Raw genomic sequence first — 22,594 nt, 5'->3', positions numbered from 1 at the left:
GCAACTTTCTGGTAGTCCCCCCCCAGTGACTTCTTGACTCGCTCCATCCCTACCAGGTTCTTTGGTTTGTTGTGCTCCACACTGACAAGGAGTGAGCTGATGGTTGGGCTGTCTTGTGGCAGCCATTGGTACTAACAGGTTCCAGTTAGTTTTGAGTAAAGCAATTGTTTTGAATGAATTGTTTGGCTGTTTTGATGATTCATTTTCTGTGAACCTTGCAGTTATCTGTGTTGTTTCAGACTTTATGGATGTTTTCACAGTGAGGGGTGATCATAAGAATGCCCTTCTCCTTACACCTGTGAAGGGGCCATATTCTGGTTCTGGTCAGGCCAAACATGACTCCTGCAACTGAAAAATCCAGTAGTGGGGAGTCATCTTGGTGAGATAACTCAGAGGCTACCAGGGCCTCTACAAAAAAGAGGTGTTTCATTACATTCAATCTTGAGATGATTTTAGGGCTTAGCGTACCTGTGGCCCGGTCCTCGACCAGGCCTCCTTTTTGTTACACACCCCCCAGGAAGTAGCCCATAGCAGCTGTCTAAATCCCAGGTACCTATTTACTGCTAGGTAACAGGGGCATCAGGGTGAAAGAAACATTTTGCCTATTTGTCTCCGCCTCCACTGGGGATCGAACTCGGACCTCGGGACTACGAATCTGAAGCGCTGTCCACTGCTGTCGGCACCCAACACTGGGCTTAAAGTTTCATATCATTATATGGTTAAACATTTTTATTTATTGTACTCTCTGATGATAACTTTGCTGTAACACAGGCCATTGTTTTAATCCTGCACTGTCATTTTAAATTGGTGCATATGTTTTGCCAATTTAGTTGATTAAAAATGAGTTAGAAAATTTATACTTCATTGCTTTGCAGAGGTGCTTGAAGACCCAGCAGTAACTGCAAGGCTGGCAGACACTAAGGCTGCTGGAGAAACTAAGGCTCTTCAGCAGTTCATGACCATGTTAGGAACTGACCCTGACCGTGCTTATTATGGCATCAAGCATGTTGAGAGAGCCAACGATAGCCAGGCCATTGAAACTCTACTGGTGTCTGACAGTCTGTTTAGGTATGTCCCTCCCCCCCCCCCCTTTCTTTTTCTTCTTTTTGTAGATACATGGTATTTATTTAAATTATTATAGCATTTTGTTATGAAATATGCATCAGTTAGACTGAGGAATTATATTTATCCAGGTACAGTATATTGTAGCTTTAATTCTGTTGATGGGTATACTGTAGTAGTTGGGACCTACGTACAGATATAGACCAAAGCCACCAGTCAGATCTTCCCCTCAAAATTGTCAGAAATATATAAATGTTGGCATGGACCAAGGTGAAATATGTGTTATGAAGTAATTTCCAGCAGATTGTTATTTTCTGTGGGGAGCCCTGTAGCTCCTTGGAGCTTCTGACTGATATTAGCTATATTAGTCTGGGGCTTCAGTCACATGGCGTTCTTATGCCTACCGGGAACCACGAGTAAGAACCTGGTTCCCTGGGAGAGGCGCAGGGAGCAGTGGCCTATGAAAACTCCACTCTCTGAGAGTATATTCATGTCTGCCATCGACTGGGGTTAGGTATCCCAGAAAGGTACGCACCCCAAAACAGACTCCAACTGGTAGAAAATTGCAACCCAAGATCGAACAGAGCAACCCCTCCCCCCCCCAAGAAAAACAAGGTAACAAGAAAATCATCATCAAACCGAAGTGCAGCACGTTTGCACTGGGCCCCCTTCCCCTCTGGGGGAAGGGGGCCCAGTGAAGGGGAAGGCCCCGTCCACCTGAGCCGGCCACGCGCATATCAGTTTGTCGACTGAAGCCGGCTGGAGCTGATGTCTCCTCTGGCCTCGATTTCCTGTCAGGATTTAAGCTTGGTGGTTGTACCTGCTGTGTGTTGGGGCTTTGGCCACGAGTAGTAAGCAGTATTTCGGGCTGCATGCACCTAGGGCTTTCGGGTTCACACTTCTGTAGGGGTTGCTGTCGCTTGGCATCGGCCTCACTCTTGGGGACAGCGGTGGTCTTGGTGCTTTCATTGTGCACTGGGTAGGGAGTATTTGTTGCTGGTTGGGGCGCACGGTGTTGCACAGCTCGCATATTATTGGGGACTGTTTCTCTCTGGCCTTCTGTTGTTGTGATGCACTTTCGGGGTTTCTTTTTGAGTTCTTTTTTCTGCCTGGTGGAGGGCTACCTGGTGGAGGGCTGCCTGGCTTCCCATTATATACATCTAGGTTCCGTTTGGTAGTCCTGCACTCGGCCCCCGATGTTACTCCCTTCACAGGGAGCAACCCTGTGAATAGGGTTGCTCAGTAAATAGAAGCTGTTCAACCGGTTTTGCAGCACCACTGCCTGGGCTTCCCGTAGGGTTACACCTTCCCCTGCGGGGCCCTGGAAACCCGTTTTGGCTCGGGTGACTATTGATATGTCTTTGTTCCATTTCGCCTTGTGCAAATTTAAAGGTTGTTCGCTGCCTTTGTCTCAGGGTGGTAATCATCTGTTTTGCCTCTGTCATGCTGCTTGTTGAGTCGACTACCCCTTTGACCCGGAGTCGTGTGAGATTTGTTCCCCGCTCTTCATCCAATTTACCCATTCTTCCTCGGGAGATATTAGGGGTCAAGCGGCTGTCGCGTTGCAAGCTAAGTTTTTGTTGGTGCAACGTGCTAGGTTGGTCGCCTGCACGAATGTTTTAGGGACCCGGATTGGGGACGTTGATTGTTTCGGCCTCGGTTCAGTCCACACCCTCGAGTCCTTCCCCGGTTGGCATGATTCGCCCTACTCTTTACTCCCTGCTGCCGGTTCCCAAGTGTTTCAGGGTTTCGGAATTGGAGCGGGGTTTTGTTGGGGATGAGACTCGGGTGGCCCCAGGGGCTGCCCCCTTTTGATGTGAAGATAGAGGCCTTTGATCCTGATCCTCACACCGAGGCTTCTGGGTCTTACCAGCAGACCCCCTTCTTTGCTGCCTTTCCTTGAACTCTAGCTTTTCTTCAAGGGTGGAGGGCGTGGGAAAACGGCTCTGCCCCGGAGTCTGGCTTCCGGGGCTGTGGGAAAATCAGCCTGGGGTGCTTGGGTCCCATTTGATCCTGCCTGGGCTTGGTGCCCTCAGGGCGGGGTTTGATCTTGCAGGGTTCGGGGTTTTCGTAGTCTCCTTCCATGTATGAGTTTGATATAGGTTTGGCACCTCCCCAGGTTCGTTTCCGGGTTCCTTTGGGTTCCGCGGCTTTGTCCTTCCGGAGGTTTTCCACCTCTCAGGTTTCCCCTGCGGAGATTTGGGAGGCCCTTGGTGCGTACCTCTTGTGAGGCCCGGCCTCTGTAATGGACCCGGTCTCTCTCTTGATTTTGGTTCCTCTTCCCTATATTGGGTGTGTTAAGAGTTTCTGGTGTCTTCTTGGCTTGCAGACTGCCCTTCCTTTTTGCTTGGGGCATGGCATGGTTTTTGTCATACCCGCATGCTGGATTGGCAGGAGTTTACTACTCTGTTACAGGTTTATTTGGAGGATGCTTTTGAGCACCTTAATTCATGCCTTTACACCACTGTGCTTCCTTGGGAGGTTGGCTTGCTTCAGTGGTACTCTCAGGTACTCTCCCTTTCGGCTGCCTTGGTTGCGGAGGATCTTCGTGCTCGTGGGCATCTGGCCTCGATCCTGTGCTTGGATCGAGCACAGATCCAAGTGCTCTTTCACTTGGATTTTTTCCCTTCACAACGTGTCCTCGGACTGGCTTGTGGAGAATGTGGAGGCTTTTGAGTGCCGGGCCGTTGTCTGGGGCGTTGATCTCGGGGGCGTTGCTGAAACTACATGCACCTATTCTCCGGAAGGCGGTGTATTTTTTTTCTGTGGGGAGCCCCTTCAGCTCCCTGGAACTATTGGGCTAATATGCGATATATTAGACTAGGGCATTAGTCAATGGAGTTCATCCTACTGGGGACCACGAGCCAGAACCTGGCTCTCCCTCAGAGTAACAAGGAGCAATGGAATCTAGAAAACCCCCCTTGTGGTTGGGTTTTTTCCTAATCTGCCATTGACTGGGGGTTACCCCACAAGGCAAGAAAATTGCAACCAAAAATGAACAGAGGTGCAGAACTCCCACAAATCCTAATGAAACAAGCAAATGTCACACTTCGTCGCTTGTCTGCACAGACCTTCCCTCCTTAGGAGGGGGAGGGGGAGGGGGGAGTCCCGGACCCACCACCACACCGGCTACTCAGCAACTCCAGTTCATTGGCTGATGCGAACTAAGGCGGTCGTCAACTCTGGCCTCAATTTCCTGGCAGTGTTTTGCCTTAGTGGTGTCCTCTGCAGTTTGTAGTGTGGTGGCCAGGTGTAATAAGTGTACTTTGGCTGCATGCACTTAGGAAAGGGAGGCCTTTCCTGAGTGCCTTGTGAGTACTGCCCCTGGGTGCTAGGGTTCGTTTTCCGTGTGACTTCAGTACGCCATTTCCGTAGGGGTTTTTGCTGCTTGGCATTTACCCCACCCTTGGGACCAGCTGGAGTTTCATGCCCCTTGTTTGGCCATGGGTAGGGAGTGATATTGTTGCTGATTGGTGCGTCAAGGTGATGTGCAATCAGCTTACCCATGCAGCGGCCGGTTCCTGTTTCCTCTGGGGACGTTGTACTTTTGCGGGATTTTCTTTTATTTTTGTTCTTTGCCTGGTAGGGCAAAGAACTTTGCCTCTGCTCTGTGGGGCTATAGGACCACTTGTATTATTTTGGCGACCCTCCACTAGGTCCCTGTGATTGTACATGTCGCAGGGGTTTCAGTAGTTTGATCATCCCCCCTTGTTAGCTTTTGGGTCTAACCAGTTAGCAACACCTTGCCCGGGCTTCCTGTAGCAGTCAGCCTACGGTCCCTGGAAAACTTTGTCTGGGCTCTTCCCAGTTCCAGCTCGCCTCATGCGAGTTTGAAGGATGCCTTGTGCCCTTGTCTCAGGGTGCCAGTCACCACTTTTGCATTTGTCATACCGCTTGTTGGGTCAATGATACCCCGGAGTCTTCCGAGTCGTGTTTTCTGCTTGTTTTCCAATTTACCCATTCTGATGACAATGATATTCGGGCACAGGTGGCATCCATGCAACATGCTACGTTGGTTGCCCACCTGGATGCCCCGAGGCTGCCTTGTTTTGGTTAGGCGTTGTTCGCTCTGTCTCCCCCCCCCCTCTCTTCTTCCCCCTGCTCCATAATGTCTGCGGGTTTTGGGATCAGGGCGGGGTTTAGTTGGCAGTAAGACTCGGGCGGCTTCGGGGGCTGCCCCATGCGGGTTGGGGATGAAGGCATTTGAGCCTGCTCCTCCTGCTGAGGCCTCTTGGTCCTACTAGCAGACTCCCTTCTTTGCTACCTTTTCCCCTGGACTCTGCCTTTTCTTCAGGGGTTGAGGGTGTGGAGGACAGCTCTGCCCAAGGGACTTTGGCTGGGGGAGCCCGCTTGCAGTTCTGGTGCTGTTTGCCCCTGCTTGGGCTTTATGCCGTCTGGGCATTTTTTTTTTCCGTCTCGCCTCCCGTCTGCTTTGTTTCCCACATTTGCTGACATGATTTTGGCTCCCTTGCTTCAGCTGCTTCTCCTTTTGTTTTAGTGGCTATTTTCCTTCTGCGGGCACTTCCCCGCATGGCCACCAGGGTTGTGCTGCAGTTTGTTTACATGTGCCTGGGAGTGTGAGCTCACTTTTTGGAGGATGGTTTTCACCTTTAGGTTTTTTTTTCTCCCGTTGTCGTGTGTCTGTTTTATTCTTTCTTATGGGGTGGTCTGGCCTTTCTGTTCCTCTGGGAACATTTGAGTGTTGGTTTTTTGCCTGTTTGTGTTTTTCTGTTTGGGTTCTGGGCCATAGTTTTTGGGCTTGTTGTCTGTGCTGTATGATCTGCTTGCTCCCACTCCCTTTGATCCCTAGTTTTCAGTGCATTTTCTTGCTGTTTTTGCCAGGGGTTTTGTCTGGGTCAGGTGTTTTGCCCATCCTTTTTGTGGTGCGTTTCGCCGGCAAATGTGGTGGTTAGGGTTTCCCCGGAGTTCATTTCCGGGTTCCTTTTTATCTGGGTCATGTGTTTTGCCGTTACTTTCTGTGGTGCGTTCTGCCGGCAAGTGTGGTGGTTACAGCTCTCCTTGGGTTCGTTTCCAGGTTCCTTTGGGTTCTGTTTCGTTCTGGAAGTTTTCTTCCTCTCCGGTTTCCCCTTTGGTGTTCGGGTGGCCCTTGGTGGTTCCCTCTTATGCGCTCTGGTATTGACTGTTCTGGGGTTCCTGGGTCTTCCTGGCTTGCAGACTGCACTTCTTGGTCTTGGCACAAGTTTTGTGACCGTGCCATGGCTCTTGACTTCTGCTTGTCGAGGTGGGCCTTTGGTGCAGCTTTTGTGCCAGTGCCTCCTCCAAAGCCGTCTTCGTCTGGTGGGCGCGGTGCTCGCTCTGCTCGCAAGTCGTCATCATGCTTTTTCTTTTATTAAAAAAATAAAAAGTGGTGATACACTTACATGTAGTGTATCACCACTTACAAAATACTAACAGCAATCGACCAAATTGACAAAAAGGAATTTCTGAAACCAGCAACTTCAAGAACAAGAGGACACAGATTCAAGCTAAGGAAACCATGGTGCCGAAAAAATATTAGAAAGTTTTCTTTTGCAAATAGTGGTAGACAGTTGGAACAAGCTAAGTAAGGTGGTGGTGGAGGCCAAAACCGTCAGTAGATTCAAAGCGTTATGACAGTATTGGAAAGATGAGACACCACGTGTATAGCTCTCATCCTGTAACTACACTTAGGTAATCACACATTATATTTTTAGAACAGTAAGTGTTTTTGCTGTTATCGCACTGCATACACATTATATACAGTTACCTACATTTTTGCACCCATGATGAGCGATTAAACTGGTATGGTGAGAGTTTATAATCTCATAATCACGTGGCTGACCTTGATAAGACTACCAAGGTCAGCTATGGTGATGGGTTCACCTTACAGGTCCTGCACATGGCTACTTTTTGCAGGTGAAAAGGATGAGGTAAAGTACACACTACACCCTGGATGTGAGACTTGCATGAGACACAGTGGTGCAATTACAATGATGCAGATGAAGAGTCCAAAATAATGTAGCTGAAAAATATTGACCAAACCACACTAGAAATTGAAGAGACGACGACGTTTTGGTTTGTCCTGGACCATTATTAAGTTGATAATGATGAGACGAGGGAGGCAAGGGTCCATGCCCTTCCCTCGTAGGCTCAGGAAACCTATACACCAGTTGACTGACAGTTAAGAGGCAGGACAGAAGAGCCAAAGCTCAATCCCCACAAGTACAATTAGGCGAGTACATTAAGCAGGCCACAAAAATGAGGGAAGGAGATGTTCTATCAATGTTGGGTTTAAGATTCACCAGGAAAGGAGAGATATTCTATATTCAACACCTTAATCCCTTGGGTAAGAGCGATCATGTCTTCTTGGAATTAAAATATGTAATACTGTACATTGCAATTTAGAGGTGAATGAGGAATTTGAAACAGTTGATAAACTTGATTTCATGAGAGGATACTGGCGAAGTTAGTAAATTCTTTAATGAAGTTGATTGGAAAGACTTGTTGCTAGGTAAGGAAGTAAATAAGATGTATGCCAGGCTTTGAGAGATATATGATGAAAGCACAACAAATTTGATAGAGAGAGATGCAGGACCAGAAAATGAGGTTGATTCACCAGAAATTGCTATATAATGTACCTCCATGATGTATTTTATGCAAAATAAACAGCATGCAAGCTTTTGATAACCACCTTTATACAATTTGAGTTTTAAAAGAATTTTTTTATTTAAATCTTTATTTCAACCTTTTGATATAAATTCTGTAAATTTATATCAACCTATCCTATGTTGATATAATGTCTTATTTAATAGATCGAAGGATTTGGAAGAGCGGCAAAGGTACGTGAGGCTGGTGGATGGTGTAAAAGAGAATAGCGGGGATGTGAAGATATTCTCCAGCCTTCATGTTTCTGGTGAACGTGAGTACCCTTTTTCACATTGTTCATTATGTACTATTTGCTGAGACACAGCACTTACGGGAGAGTTTATTAGAGTTGGGGATATTTCTAAGAGCGCTTTACTTCTATATTTGTAAACAAATTTGGGAATTTTATGAATAACAATGATAATGCAATAAAGTTGAAAAATTATATATAGATTATGCTAGGGGTAGATAAAAAGAATTAAGAAAGATAAGGTATGTTAAAGAGGGGAGGGAGAAGTCTCGCTATTCATTTTTAAAGTTCAATAAAAATGCAATGAATATTTCTGGGAGGCCTCGTCATTGGCTTCCCGCAGCTTGTTCTTTGTTGAAGCCAAACTTGAAGTGCACTAAGCATCTGAGACTCGTGTTGACCTACTGAGAACCTGGACCAAAATCTGGCTCTGCAATGAGTAGGGCATTTGGGGATCAGATGAAATCCAAATCATGGACCAAATCCCTTTGGTCCATAATTTTGGTTTCCCTTGCCTCAGTTTGTCAGGTAAGGGAGCTTCATGCTCTCTAGAGGCGCGGTTTCTTTTCACCCTGGTGGACATTTTTTCATTTGCAGCTGGCTCCTCCTTTTCTGGTGAAGAACACGTTGACTTTTGGAGGGGTCCTTTGGGTATTGATGGTCGGTTCAGTCGGGGGGTGCATCATACACTGTGTTCCACAGTGGCTCTCCTTCGCTACATTTGTGCCGCTGATTTGACTTCAGTGGATGCTTTGTGGATTGATCCTGTTTCCTTTGTTCCCTGTTCCAAGGTATATATATCTCTGGTCATCTGCAGTGTTATGGCTAGCCAGCCTGTGGTCTACTGTGCCCATGATGTGTGCCACTTTTTCAGCTGTTTGCAAATATATCCTGGGCTGATATTCAGGCATGGGAGTTTTGGAGGCCTAACATGGTTCTGGCAGCCCGGTGTTTGATGAATGTTCCCAGGCATTGACGCTCTTGTGTGGCCTTGTCCGGGGGGTTTCCTTTTCATCTTTGGTGCTCCCTCCTCCCTGGTAAATCTCATGTGTTTTCCTCCTCTGTGTGTAGTTAGCTTCAGAGAGCCATAAGAGGCTCCCTGATCATTCTTCCCCCCCCCCCCCCTCCTCCTCTTCTTTCTGGTTGTCTGGTAGGTGTTTACATCTGATCCAGAACTGACAGCTCAGACCTCGGCAAGTGGTGAGCTGCTTTCCCTTTTCCCCTTAAATGAATGGGGAAGGTGGCGCAAACAAGCTTGTGCTAGTTTCAAGAGTATCAGATTGATTGTTTACATAATTGGGACTCAGAGTTCATTAGGCGGGTTTCAAGTCTTTGAGGTGTAACGGGGGGTGGTGGAAATGGCTCTCTCTTGTACATTATTCCACCCCCCAGTTAACTAACGAGGCTGGGGGAAACGGCTCTCTCTAGTCCGTTATCCTGTCCTCAGTTAGCTAACTATTCTAGAGCACCCCCCAGAGTTCCTACGGCAGCCTCTCTCGTTCAACACCTTGTAACCTAGGTATTCGACTACCTAGGTGCGGGAACTACAAGGCACCGTAACTTGATCAGCTACCCGAAACTCTAGAGAGAACTCTAGAACACATTTCACTGCCACAAACGTATAAGAGAAACGAAAGGAAAGAGATGAATAATGAAGTAATTAGTGAGGGTTTGGGGGTGAGAGAGGTAGAGAGGTGGGAGGAGCGAGGAGGGTCGTCAACTGAAAGTGAGAGGTTGGAGAGGGGTGGAGGGAGAGGAGTAGATAGGTAGAAGTAGAAAAGTAGATGATAGAAGAGTAGATAGTAGAAGAAGAAATGCTGCCACCATCCATTCAAGACCATTACATACAAGACAAGGAATGGAACTTGTCTGTATCACAAAATTCTCAAAGATGTTAACACGAGGTCATTATTAGTCTGTTCCATCTGTATCATGTACTCATTAAAATCATGAACCCAGTAACCGCAGAGGCTTTCTCACCTCAACTCAAAAACTCTAGGGAACAAAGTTAAAGACAATTTAAATAATAAATTCATCAATTATATTTCACATAAGTATCATAATTTAAGCAATTCAAATGTTCAAGATTAATATGCAAAGTGAGTCATCATCCAAGAATTCAAGAACCCTACAATTTGACTGCCCCTGATCCTCACACAACCCTTGTAAACACGACCAAGTCACCTTAATTTTCAACTCACCAAGTGCCTATAGCTGGATAGAGGGGGGGGGGGGGGAGTCTGCAGTTGTCAGGCAGCGTCACCCCCCGTCCGGAGACAGCCTATCTCGACGACGGCTGGCCTCTGCTCTGCTCTGCTGGCTGGTCTCCTATTCTCATCTCATCTCATCTCTTCTATGCTCTGCTCTCCGAGTATATATTGGGGAGCCTAGTAGCTAACTCCGCCCACTAGTAGATAGCCCGAGGCTCTCTACGAAACCACTCCTTAAACGTCGGCATGTTTGAAGGCCAATTATCAGATTAGCAGAAGCAAGGTGAAATTTGCATGATCTGACCTCAGGTCACTTGGGGTCATTAACGCTTAGAGGTGTGAATTTCAGGCCGACAAACTGGCGTCTCTCAGATCCTTGTCTCTGACTCATGTATCTCTTATGTATTTTTAAATAAAACTAAACCAAACACCTTACGGTGTTACAGAGGTCTTTTGAATTTAGCAGTGGTTTGTTCTGACTCGCTGACTTTGTTTACCTTAACTGGTGAGGTGGTGAAATGTCGCCACTGTCTGCGCCTCTGTGAAGGGGCCCATGTTCTAGCGCTGGTTCCCAGTAGGCTTATTAATCCCCACATCTGATGTGCCAGGTAGATGGGAACCATCTGGTTGATACCTGGTTGATGGGTTCTGGGAGTTCTTCTACTCACCAAGCCCGGCCCGAGGCCAGGCTTGACTTGTGAGAGTTTGGTCCACCAGGCTGTTACTTGGAGCGGCCCGCAGGCCCACATATCCACTACAGCCCGGTTGGTCCGGCACTTCTTGGAGGAATCTAGTTGTTGTCCACAGTTGTCCACAGTTGTTCCGGCAATATTTCTTATGCTCGCTGGGAGGGTGTTGAACAACAGCGGACCTCTGATGTTTATACAGTTCTCTTTGATTGTGCCTATGGCACCTGTTCTTCACTGGTTCTATTCTGCATTTTCTTCCATATCGTTCACTCCAGTACGTTGTTATTTTACTGTGTAGATTTGGTACTTGGCCCTCCAGTATCTTCCACGTGTATATTACAGTGGTACCTCGGTTTAATCCGTTCCTGGAGACGGCTCATAATCTGAAAACTTGTAAACCAAAGCTAATTTCCCCATAAGAAATAACAGGAAATGAATTAATCCATTTCCGACTACCCAAAAACCTCACTTCAAACTAAATTTTAAACCTAATTCATCGAAATCTACACTACAAAACTATGTTCAAGTTATTACTTACCCTTGCTGATGACTGCTGTTGGTGTACGGAAGATGGTGAGGAGGGGGGGAGGAGGAGAGGTGTCCCACACCCTGTGAGCACACCAGGAAACCACAAGACCCGGCACCTTTAAGCCAAGACAGTGCTTGATACCATATCCACACTTGAAGGATCAACCAAAAAAGGGGGGGGGGGAATCAACGTCCCTGTGATCCCCAGGCAATAAAGTTGCCAGGCATGGGAAAGCAGGCAGTTGGGGAGGAATGCTAAATGGTTGTATTGTGACACAGGGCAAAAAATTTTTTCTATGACACAGACCTCTATTCTTTGTCTAGTTGGTTAACACTGTTCTTGTAATGATTCATCTCCCACACCTGAATACAAGTGTCAGATCCTAATTTAAACAGGTTTACTCATCCAAATTTTTTTTTATACTGTATTTGTTTTATTAGTTACTTTCCAAATTCTCTCTTCATTTATGTTTCGTGGGATACCACTTAGTCATCAAACTGTTCTACAGTACAGTATCAGCTCGCTTATCTGAAGTGCGCTGATCTGGATATTTGGGTTATCCAGTGAAAATTCCTGCCAGATATTTTTTGGCAAAACTTCGCCATATCTGAATAGCAATTTGGATAACTGGAGATTTTGCCGGATTCCACAGACAGAAGTACAGTATGTTAAAACAAGAATATTAACACTTTCGCGCTCTCGGCGAAGGTCACTCAACCAACCGTATGTGCGCGCGGCGTTTTTATCACTTAAGCGTAAAAACAAAAATGTGTATACTCTTTTTACTTTTCTGACCTTAGTTTTCATGCTACGTATTTCATTTTGGTACCAACGTGTTCGCAATAAAATTCCCTAGAAGAACATCAGTAAAAAAAGTCACGAAAGCTATAGAGATACCAGCATGAAATAAATAACTACGAAGATGAGTCGCCGTGAGCGCTCAACAGCAACAAAATGTTTCTACTCTTGGGATTATTATCACCTCTACAATTGTCCTACAGCCTTAATTTTGGTATCAATGGACTCCCAATAAAATTCCCAACACAGTGATATGAATATAATCGTAGAATAATGGTCTCGGCCCACCCGCAAGAGTGTGGGAAGTGGGCGCACTGTTACCCGGTAACGGTGACCGGACGACACATGCACGAAACGTTGCTTTGAAAGTTTATACTTATTTCACTGTTCTGATATTATTATTGTATGAATGTCATTCATTTTTGTGGCAATGTTTTCGCAATAGAATGTTCTATGAGCTAAATTATACTACACAAACTTGGACCAAATAGGTGTACTTACCAAGGGAAGGCTGGTTGTGGAAAAGTAAGTTGAGCATTTGTTCTTCACTCCACCTTCTTCAGGTTCTTCATTCCTGAAGTTGCTCAACAGATGGTGTGTTGGTGGAGTGAAGCTGTTGCGGGTGGTTACTTCTTCACCACCCAATACACCTGTTTCCGGTGGTAATTGGTGTAGCAGGGAACAACACAGAGTGCAACACCACAGGTCTTGCATCCATAGTTCGTGTCCTTCCTTTTACCGGACCGTGCGCATGCATGACACTTGAGACGTTTGGGCAGTCTGTAAATTTCATGTTTCAGTTTGTAGTTCATGCGATTTTCTGAATCAACAATAGGGCGGCCAGGTCCTCTCGCTGGAGGTGTAACAGGAGTTGCAGGAGAGTCAGATTCATCTGACAAAACAGTTTCGTCAACTGGCAGTGTGGCAGACATGTCGGGTTCAGATTCGTTGTCTGCTTCATCTTGAGGTGGTGTAGTGAACAAAGGCCGCCTCACACCAGATGGTCCGGGAGTTGGCATGGCGTCAGCATTGGCAGGAGCTGTGTCATCATTTATGTCTGGAGCGTGCCGCAAGTGTTGAGATGATGATGTTGTTTTAGGCCACTCCTCTGTGTCCCAGTGCAATAGGGCCCAGATTGCCACTTCGTGGAACTGTAGCAATGTTAGCTTTTTTCGATCAGTTGTGTTGTATTTGTGCAAAACATAGGCATTATGCAATGCCATTTGCAGGAAATAAAAGGTAATCTTTTTGGTCCACTTGTGAGTTTTCCTGGTAAAATGGTAATATTTAACCATTTGATCTCGATGACCTGGAGGCTTCCTTGGGCGTAGAAGTGCTTGGGCCTTGACCTTGATCCATTTTTGATGAAGTAATTGGGTATAATCCACACGGAAACGGGTAAAAATGCTCGAGTTTGGCACGCGAGGGGAGCGTGATCGACTCACGACACGTGACACGAAAACAATGGGCCTGTCACGTGACTGGGTAGGCCGACGCGCCAGGCGGCCTAGTGGTGAGAAAGAGAACTTCATGGCGCGTCGTTTGAAACAAACCCCTATGAAATCGGATTAAAATTGAATTTTATACAAATATTTTAAAAGAAGACATAACTTTATGTCCACTATGCGTTTACGTTAGATGAAACCGGACGCGCCGGCGCGTTCAGATAGCGCGAAAGTGTTAAACAAGAATTATATTAAAACAATTCATTACAGTAAAAACTAAAGAATTATCTAATATTATAACAAATACAAATTTCTGAGAAACTGCATGTTCAGACTAGTTTCCTGCTCTAATTTAGGGATTTTGTCCACCTGGCAGCCTATATAATGTGCCTGCCTGCCCCTAGTGGACCCGCCCAGGCCATGTACTCTCAACCTTCGCATAACACCACATTGCCACGACATTAGTGAAACATTTTCTTAAATAACTTTGTTTTCATAGTAACTTTGATAATATTTTGCCAAGACTGTCTGGTGGCAGCAGCAATCATCCTGGAGGTGTTAAGAGAAGAAAAAGCTAGTCCTAACACCACCACAGACAACCAAATACAGTTTACTCATGTCTTCTGTTGACATGTTAATTAATTTTTCATCCAACTTTGCTAATACTGAAGTTGGAAACGTGTATCAGTACCTGAGGTGAACCAATGAACTGATCATAAGAGAGGCCAATGAACCAGCCTGACCTCTTATAAATTACATCTGAATTTAGCCGTTTACACATATGGCTGAAAACTGATGTAATTTTAAAATGAAAAAAATTGAAAATAAATTTCAGATTTTTTTTCCAAAACAGTAAGTTAAGGGTCCTCTGGTAGGTTAGGAGGGCAGGAAATTCTCTTAAAGTTTCAAAACGTCATGAAAAAAGTTAACTGAAAGTTTCCTCGCCTAACCTAACAGACTAAGCTGGAGAGGACCCAAACAGAAAATGTGACGGTACATCACTTTCGTGAGCTGGTTCATTTCAAATTACTTCAATTTTTGGCCATAGCGCACATACGACTGAAAAGTGACGTTATTTTTAAGAGGACGGGTTTAATTAACACAAGAGGCAAGCTAAACTTGATTCTTATTTAGTAAGAACAGCAACCAAAGGCTCTTCAACCAGTGAAGCCTCACAAGCAGGACAAGGACCTTCAACCAGTGAAGCCTCACAAGCAGGACAAGGACCTTCAACCAGTGAAGCCTCACAAGCAGGACAAGGACCTTCAACCAGTGAAGCCTCACAAGCAGGACAAGGACCTTCAACCAGTGAAGCCTCACAAGCAAGACAGGGACCTTCAACCAGTGAAGCCTCACAAGCGGGACAAGGACCTTCAACCAGTGAAGCCTCACAAGCGGGACAAGGACCTTCAACCAGTGAAGCCTCACAAGCGGGACAAGGACCTTCAACCAGTGAAGCCTCACAAGCGGGACAAGGACCTTCAACCAGTGAAGCCTCACAAGCGGGACAAGGACCTTCAACCAGTGAAGCCTCACAAGCGGGACAAGGACCTTCAACCAGTGAAGCCTCACAAGCGGGACAAGGACCTTCAACCAGTGAAGCCTCACAAGCAAGCCAAGGACCTTCAACCAGTGAAGCCTCACAAGCAAGCCAAGGACCTTCAACCAGTGAAGCCTCACAAGCAAGCCAAGGACCTTCAACCAGTGAAGCCTCACAAGCAAGCCAAGGACCTTCAACCAGTGAAGCCTCACAAGCAAGCCAAGGACCTTCAACCAGTGAAGCCTCACAAGCAAGCCAAGGACCTTCAACCAGTGAAGCCTCACAAGCAAGCCAAGGACCTTCAACCAGTGAAGCCTCACAAGCAAGCCAAGGACCTTCAACCAGTGAAGCCTCACAAGCAAGCCAAGGACCTTCAACCAGTGAAGCCTCACAAGCAAGCCAAGGACCTTCAACCAGTGAAGCTTCAGCCGCTGGCAGCTAACACTGATCTTACCAAGCTCGTGAACAGTAATTTTAGTGTTGTGTTAGGTTATATAAATTTTCAAGAATTATTGATTTGAAGATAATACAAAGTACTGTACAGTGTTTTATGCAGCAAGGAAAGGAAGATGACCTACAGCAAGGTTCGCTGAAGTTTCTGTTTTAAATTAGTATTGTACCGGTATATTTTTTAATAGTGTGTGTGCGGGGAAATTAAAATTGATTGGTTGTGGTAAAAAAAGTTGCGATTACGTTCACTTTTGGACATCTCCGGTAAAAATTCTGCTTATCCGCATGTCTGGCTTATCTGGCGGGAGGTCCTTCCCATATAATTTGGATAAGTGAGCTTAGACAACACTTAAGTATATTTATGATGGAGTGGGGTGGGTGGGTGGTGTATCAGGCACAAAGTACCTTATACAAGGTGTTTCTATCAGTGAATTTCTTTTCCTACAGGTTGCAAATTGTTCTAATCATTTTTCTTAAGTTAATAATAAATGTAAATTTATAACTCTGATATAAGAACTTTCCTCCTGCTTGCATTTAATATTTTCAGCACATAACCTCATTGTTCCTTCAGCTATATAGAGAAAACAGCATAATTTCTAAATGTCTGCAGTAACTCCGTTGTGAATTAAAATATTAGGAAGGGAGATAGAAAGTCATCTTTTGTGATCCTGTCAACAATATAAGATATTTGTCTTTCCATGTAATTTCAAATGTGATGATTTTCCTGTGCATTATTCTGTTGTTTGTTTTAATTAAATTTTTGTCAGGTGTGCTTTTCTTACTTAGTGTTAACTTGTGAAAGTTGTTAGCAGTGGCAGTCGAGATGATGTTAAATTATCAGGGGTGACGGTACAAATCTGAGGTGCATCACCATTCACTCATTCTTATGATTAGATCTAATGTATATAGATGAATGAGGTCATTTTATTTATTAATACAAAGATATTCACTCTAGAACTGGACCAGATGACTGGTGTGGCAGCCATTCTCCGCTTCCCCATGCCAGAGATAGAGGAGGAAGACCATGCGTTAGATTCGGACGAAGAATAATATGAATATTAAATAGCAATCCTCTTTGTAGATTTTTTTTTTAAAGTATGCAGTTCATTGTTTTTAACAACATTGATACAATATTTTTGTTTATAATCCAGATTTATGGGTAGACCACAATCTCTTGTGTTTTACTGCAATGTAAAAGTTTTATTTTGAAATCGTATAAAGTGTGTGAACTGTGGGAGTAATTGCCACAATTATTAAAAGATGATCCTAAATATAGCAGTAGACATATGTACACCAGATATTATGGATTGCATTATAAATGCATGTATAACTTCTATGTATATAACTAAAATAAAGTGGAGTGATGACTGTTGTAAATAACTAATTGATTGTCCCTTGAACAAGCTTGTCAGCCAGTGGTCATAAATTATCATATAATTTTGATTTGTTCCAACAAGACTCCTGGTGACCATTTATGTGTCGGCTACAACATTAAGGACAGGAATACGAAGCCGAGCCCCTTTGATAAGTTTGTGAAACACTACCCAACTAGCTAGTTCATTATTAGAGTTGAGTAACATTAGTTTGATTTATATATTTGATAGTGTTAATTTGTCAATATTTGGGTGATCAAATTTATTTAATGAAACAAATTTACAATATTCCATGGTAGCAAGGACAAAAAATGTTTTGTTTTGGGCCATTACTTATGTTTTCACAGTATTGGTATGAACCAATTAAATAACACGCACGTTTCTCCACACGCATTTATCACTCGTCTAACACCATTGGATATCTTTTTCTTTTAATTGAAACTATTGTATGTGTAAAAATCTTTAATGAACTTACAAGTATTTTACATTTTTGCCTACAAAATAATTTTGTATGCATTTTGTCAGAGTTCATATAATTATATAGGAACCAGTTCATATAATTCTAACAAGATTAATATTAAAACTGTATGGTGCTGAATATTTATCCAGAACAAAATGGCAGAATGGGGGAAACATTTGACTGTTTTGTAGCTAAAGATGACATGTAAGTGAAGTAGATACCAGAGATGTAATCATCATGTTCACTACTTTGTCAAGATGTTTTATGTATCACAATAATTTACATTAAAAGATAATTATCCAAAGTTTTTTTTACATTTTAATACTGTAGTTAAGCACAAACATTATTTTTCCCCTGATACTGTATGAAAGAGGTTGTGAAATAGTTAAATTTAAGTAGTAAAAATATATACATTTTTTCTGAACTCTAGAATTTGTCTTTCAAATCCATACATCTTTTCTGCTTCTGTTAAGTTTTTTGAGAGTAAAAAGTGAATATGTATATACTGTATTGTTATTATCAAGATAGTATAATAATACAGTATAAAAACACAATTTTGTTTTAAATGTGATATTTAAATATAATGTTCATATGTTAAAAGTAACATGGCTTAATTAATGAGGAAAGGCTTTATAGTTTCTGAGCTCAGCTTCAGTAAAGACTCAAACTGAATTTGAAAACTGTTATTTACAAGCCTAAGGAAATACAATACTTTGTAGCTACATAATTAAGTGAAACTATGATTAGAAGTCTAGATTTTTTATTTTTAAGCTATTTTTCAGAGCACAAAGACAATACTGTACCATAATTATTGACTAAAGTTTGTGTTAAATGTTTATTTGCATTACTTTAATGTTACGAGCTGTAGTAAAGTGTATTGGAAAAACCCAATGTTCAAGTGTATCATTTTAACAGATACTTGGGTATAAGTTATGACTTTGTTATTTAGCATTCACGATACAAATACAGTACTACTATATAATTGGAACTGTATATACAGCATTTGCATGTACTAGTAAGGGCAAAGTGCAACCTTTCTAAAAGGCGGAAATCCATTAACTCCATCTGGGATTGTAACAGCCAGCATCTCTTAAACTAGTTCATGAAGTTGACAGAAAAGCACAAATGTTAGATATGTAAGAGTTTCACACTAGTCCGTGTGTAGCATTTGCTGCAAATAACAAAATAGCTGTTCTAATGAACTAACGAAAAATGAACTATTTTCTAATGAAAATAGCTGTAAAGGGGAAGCTATTGAGTAAAATATTATGGTGGACAGCAGCACTGTGACTACAGCAGCACCAGCACGTCTCCCCATCATGGTTTCTTCCATATTTCTTATGGAATATAAGTGTGTAAACTTGTCAGTTTTATCCTATATAGTCGTAAATTATTAGTAAATTAGTAAGATGTATAAGCTTAATAAACATTTTGCATTATACAGCTCTGGAAGCTTTGACAAGTCTTCTCAGATACTATAAATTAGGTTGCCATAAAATTTTTTAAATTATTTCCAGGAAAATTTAGGGGATATAATTTAGCTATTCTATATCAGAACAGTCATCACTTGATTACTTTTAACACTACTAATAATGTGATAAAAGGCAATTTTGTCTAATTATGCTTGTTAAATATTAGACTTGTTCTTCAGTAAAAAAAAAAAATAATAATCAGAAAATTGTAAGATTGTGAGTCGTGTTCCCATAAATTGCCAGAAAGTTAATGCAGGTCAAAATGTCAAAATGAGAGGGAAGAGTTTGGTGGTGATAAAGAAGGACCAGGACAATGTGGCTACGTGAGCGTTCTGGAGGTGTTTGACCTCGTCAGGTTAAGTGCCCTCAGTATACTTTGTCTAATATAAAAACATTAGTCAAAATAAATTGGTATAACATTAAGCCACTTGGTCTTTGGCCAAACCTCTATTATATAATAAATATATAACAAACATATTTACAGGGTTTGTTGTTCTTTCTCCATTTTTAAGTTAAAAATTGCATAAAGGGAAAACCATAAAAAAAATCAAATTACTTGCAGAAAGTCGAAGATTAGCAGGTATAAGAAGTTGAAGATTAGCAGGTATAAGAAGTTGAAGATTAGCAGGTATAAGAAGTTGAAGATTAGCAGGTATAAGAAGTTGAAGATTAGCAGGTATAAGAAGTTGAAGATTAGCAGGTATAAGAAGTTGAAGATTAGCAGGTATAAGAAGTTGAAGATTAGCAGGTATAAGAAGTTGAAGATTAGCAGGTATAAGAAGTTGAAGATTAGCAGGTATAAGAAGTTGAAGAAATGATTTAATATGATAGAGTAGATGTGCCAAGAACACAATAGTTGGAGGAAATGGATATGAAGTCTTGTGGATACTACATCTACTTTATGAAAATACTAAAAAGGTGAATATTATTGTATAAAGTATTCCTTGCCTAATGGTGGTTAAAGTAAGATCCAACTGCAGAGCCCTGTCTCGTTGCTATTGTGCATGGGAGATTCATACTTCCTGACATTCAGAGAGGACTCCTATGGTGGCTTCTTGGTGCTAGTTACCTGGCAAGCAAAACCCAATTCTATCCACACCAGGCTCTTGAGTCATACAAGTCTGCCGGGGAATACATGTCAAAACTTGGCTCCCTTTTAAAGAGGTACAAAGAGCAAAAAGTCACCCTAATCAAGGAAAGGCCACCAGAAATGTGGGTGTGTCAATACAGATGACAGCAAGGTAAACAAAATGAAAATGGGATAGAGAAGCCCTGAGACTTGAACTACTTGGCGATTGTCAAACAATTCTAGTCTAGTTCTAGTCGGTGCACTACAAGGAGTAAGGTACACAAGAATGTGTACCTTGCTCCTTGAATCACCAACCTCACCAACCTCCTTGAACCACCACCACAGTCATTACCTGGTGCTCAAGTTAAACGCCTTTGCTGTTATACTTCTTTCTGCCCCAGTGTCTTTCAGTTTCCACTTTTCAGGTAACTCCTTGCCATCCTGGATTTTTTTCTCCTGCCGAAGGGCCATTTGCTTGTGTATTTGTTTTAGATTTTAGTATTTACTTCATGATGAATGTATATCAGTACCTCACATTTTGCATGGACCCTGATTAACTGTCTCCAACTGCATGTGCCTAATTTTCGTCTGTAGGTGCTCTCTGACATTGCTCTGGCTTGCAGAAAGTTGGAACCTAAACCAGTCAGTCATTGAGGTAGTCCAAGACCCAGACCCCAACAACCCTAGATTCGATACTTTGACCCAGATAAAGTTGGTGGAGCCAGGGCCCCCTCCCTGTCCGGCCCATTGCTGCCGTGAATGGGGCTTGGCGGGCAGTTGCCGGAGTGTGATGCTCCATGGAACAGTCCTCTGTCCTTTTGTGGCCTTATGCTCCTGCTGCTGTCCTCTCGAATTCTCTCGACGGCTCAGTCTCTCATTGTGACTACTGCGCCTTTTAACCCCTCTCTCTGGGGGTTCTCAACGCCGTCAACGCTACGGCCGCACTCGCTCGATCTCTTCCCATACTGATGAGTACAAAGCCTTGTTTGGTCCTGCTTCGTGGGTCAAATACTTTGATCTCCTCCCTCTGGATTCTACACCTCCTGACGACTTTTCCCTCCATAGGCACCTTGTTGATTCAGTAGATGCATCTGTTACTTTCATCCCCACCCGTCTCGGTACATGTGTCATTGCTGCTGCTCCTCAGGATGCAGCCACCCGCTTGGCCGCCTTATCCTGCCTTGGTGAGACCCCTGTTCGGGTCTCCAAGAATGCTCGGTTGAATGGCAGTGTTGGAACTGTTCTCCTCCCACCCCATGTTGCAACCAGTGTTAGGAATCTATAGGATTGCCACGAAGATATTCGGCATATCCTCAAAGCCCAGGGCTATTCTGTCCTCCAGGTAGACACGTTTACTTGTACCCCTTGTGGTCGTCGCCATCAACCCCTTCGGGTTGTGAAGATTACCTTTGATGGTAGGACCCTTCTGCCCTCTGTCATTCTTGCTGATGCCAGGTGCTCCGTCCAGGAGTACATTCCTTCTCCTCGGCTCTGTAATAAGTGCTGAAGGTTTGGGCATGGTGCCCTTCGATGCTCCAGTACTCTCTGTCCCTTGTGTGGGGACGAAGGTCACTCTAAGTCAAAGTGCACTTCTCTCCGGGCTCGCTGCCTCAATTGCAGTGAGGCCCACCCTACCTTCTCCCGTGCCTGTGTACATTACAAACTTGAGGCAACCTTCCTCACCTTGAAGCACCGGGAACATTTGTCTCTTCCTGAGGCGAGGCGCCTAGTTCACCGTCTCCCCCCTTTCGTTGGTGTATCTTACGCTCGCGTGTTGCGCTCTTCCTCTCCTCGTCCTTCCCACCTTCCTCAGTCTCTCAACTGTTTCCAGGCCTTAGACCCAGATGCGCCACTGCCGCCGCCTCTGTTCCTTTAAGTTCTGTCCCGAATGGTCCCCCTCCTGGTTCTCTGTCTGGGGGTTCCCCTTCTTTCTACCCAGTCTGTCTTGTCTTCTGTGTCTTCTTCCTCGTCTCCCTCCGATTCTCCTTCCCATCCTTCTCCTTTGTCTCTTAGCTCTCCACGCTGCCTGTCTATGCGGGCTGATGTCCATTACTCTCCCAGCGGCCATCATGTTGTTTGCTCTCGTTCTTCTTCTGTTGAGATGCTTGAATCTGTTGCCCAGTACGTTGTGCTGGGACGCGTTCTCGTTGAGTTAGAAACGCAAGCCTGACTTATCTCCTTCCTCTTCCCTGGAGGGTAAGAAGGCTTTGCTTTCTTTCTCTCCCCTACCTCTGACAGACTCACTCCGTCCTCTCCCGTTTCGGTGGTTGCGCCCCCTGTTCCTGCTATGAAGGTTTCTTTGGTTGCTGCCCTTGCTGAGGTGCACTCCCTGGTTTCTGCCCTTCCTGCTGCTGTCCTTGACCCTCGGTTGCTCCCCCCCCCATTCCTCCTCCTCCGGACCCTGCTCGTCTTCCTCTGGTCTGTCCTCCCGCTCCCTTCCCTCCATCCTTGCTCAGTTTACCCATGCCCCTGACTTCACTGACCCTGATCCTGATCCTGCGCTTCTTTAACGTGCTGTGTTCCTTTTCCCCCTTTGTTTCTTCATTATCCTCTGTTGCTGTCCTTTTTCTTCTTGTTGATGTTTATTCTTCAATGGAATATTTGCAGATATTATGCCAATTTC

The 22,594-nt window shown here is 44.0% G+C and overlaps 1 protein-coding gene across 1 annotated transcript in view; it reads left to right on the top strand.

The window, feature by feature from the left end:
- Positions 1 to 18,321, top strand: part of pelo (protein pelota) — a 63,802-nt gene extending 45,481 nt beyond the window's left edge. Inside the window, exons 7-9 of the mRNA XM_045738478.2 lie at positions 876 to 1,068; positions 7,854 to 7,960; positions 16,553 to 18,321. Coding sequence (XP_045594434.1) covers positions 876 to 1,068; positions 7,854 to 7,960; positions 16,553 to 16,647 — 395 coding nt within the window. The 3' untranslated portion in view covers positions 16,648 to 18,321. The remainder of the gene's footprint in view (positions 1 to 875; positions 1,069 to 7,853; positions 7,961 to 16,552) is intronic.
- Positions 18,322 to 22,594: the final 4,273 nt, after the last annotated feature.

The sequence above is a fragment of the Procambarus clarkii genome, chromosome 43, assembly GCF_040958095.1.
Source record: "Procambarus clarkii isolate CNS0578487 chromosome 43, FALCON_Pclarkii_2.0, whole genome shotgun sequence".
NCBI classification, from domain to species: Eukaryota; Metazoa; Arthropoda; class Malacostraca; order Decapoda; family Cambaridae; genus Procambarus; species Procambarus clarkii.
The sequence above is the reverse complement of the archived record's forward strand: the minus strand, read 5'-3'. Positions and strand labels throughout refer to the sequence as shown.